This window comes from Aplysia californica, unplaced genomic scaffold (assembly GCF_000002075.1).
Source record: "Aplysia californica isolate F4 #8 unplaced genomic scaffold, AplCal3.0 scaffold00672, whole genome shotgun sequence".
Classification (NCBI taxonomy): Eukaryota; Metazoa; Mollusca; class Gastropoda; order Aplysiida; family Aplysiidae; genus Aplysia; species Aplysia californica.
In genome coordinates, this window is record NW_004797942.1 from 101,246 (window position 1) to 102,442 (window position 1,197).

Below are 1,197 nucleotides of genomic sequence, written 5' to 3' on the forward strand. Positions count from 1 at the left end.
ACTAAGCTCCCTACTCCATGAGGTCATTTGAGCGCACGGGACACAAACATTTTCTGTTGGTGGGAAATTTTGAATTTTGCCTGGATGGCGTCTGAAGCCTACTCTTATCGATTTTAGACCACCACCGGATCTTTAACATGCGCAACTTGCACAAGGGATCTCCGTGATTTTTCGCCCTTGTCCGAGAAGGCTAAATCTTTCCTACTGGAAGATCAGGGGTGTGGCTGAAAGACAGCTGTAAGAAAGAGCCAAGGAGTGGCAGGGGCTGCAGAAAGAGTCAGGAGCTCAGAAGAGGGGGCAAAGGAGGTGAGGGGCTTGGGGCAGAATGTGGAAACGAAAGCAGACGACGGCATTGCAAGAGAACAGGTTTCTTGGTTTTGTGTGTAAATATTGCACAGTTTCACAACCTGATTTGAGAGAGAGAGAGAGAGAGTGAATGTCAAATCCTCCCCACCCCTCGACAAACAAAACAAACAAAAAACAACAACAAGACTCCCCTCCCCCCAGCAGAAAAAAACACCCTCAAAACGAAACTAAAACAACCCCAAACTACAACAACAGCAAAAAAAAACCCCCAAAACAACCCCAGCAACCAACAAATAACAACATACAAGCAAGACGATAGACCCCGGACAGTCACAACAACAACAATAGTGAGCGACTCACCCGCTGAGTGTGTTGATCGTCTTCAGCACGTTCTCAAAGCTTGGCCTGCTCTCCGCGGGCTCGGCCCAGCAGCGCTCTGCCAGCATGATGTAGGCTTGGGGGACGTCCCAGTCGCCTGTCTCTGGGCGGAAGGGCGGGGTTTCGCGTCTGTACACTCTCTGTATGATCTCTGCACACAGTAGCAACATTGTGTCACTAATTTCTTCTTTTACACACAAAAAAGTACAGTCGAACCAGCTCTAACGGCTACTTGTATAATATAAAACAATCACTTTTACAAACGGCCACTTTTTAGAATAATATTATAGTTCTCCTCTTGCATGTTGTTTACGTTACAAAGTCCACTTTCTGCCCCCACCCCGTCACCTCCTTTGCGCTCTCTTCTGGGCTCCTGGCTCTTCCTGCAGCATTTCTACTGCTACTCCTTGGCCTCTTCTTACTGCTGTCTTTCAGCCCCACCCCTGATCTTCTGGAAGGAAAGATCTACACCTAACCTTCTCGGACAACGGCGAAAAATCTCGGAGGGCCCGT

The 1,197-nt window shown here is 48.4% G+C and overlaps 1 protein-coding gene across 1 annotated transcript in view; it reads right to left on the minus strand.

Moving 5' to 3' along the window:
• Nucleotides 1-662: 662 nt before the first annotated feature.
• The window catches only part of LOC101853884 (resact receptor-like), a 7,165-nt gene continuing 6,630 nt past the window's right edge, over nt 663-1,197 (minus strand). The window contains exon 6 of the mRNA XM_005108256.1: nt 663-835. Coding sequence (XP_005108313.1) covers nt 663-835 — 173 coding nt within the window. The remainder of the gene's footprint in view (nt 836-1,197) is intronic.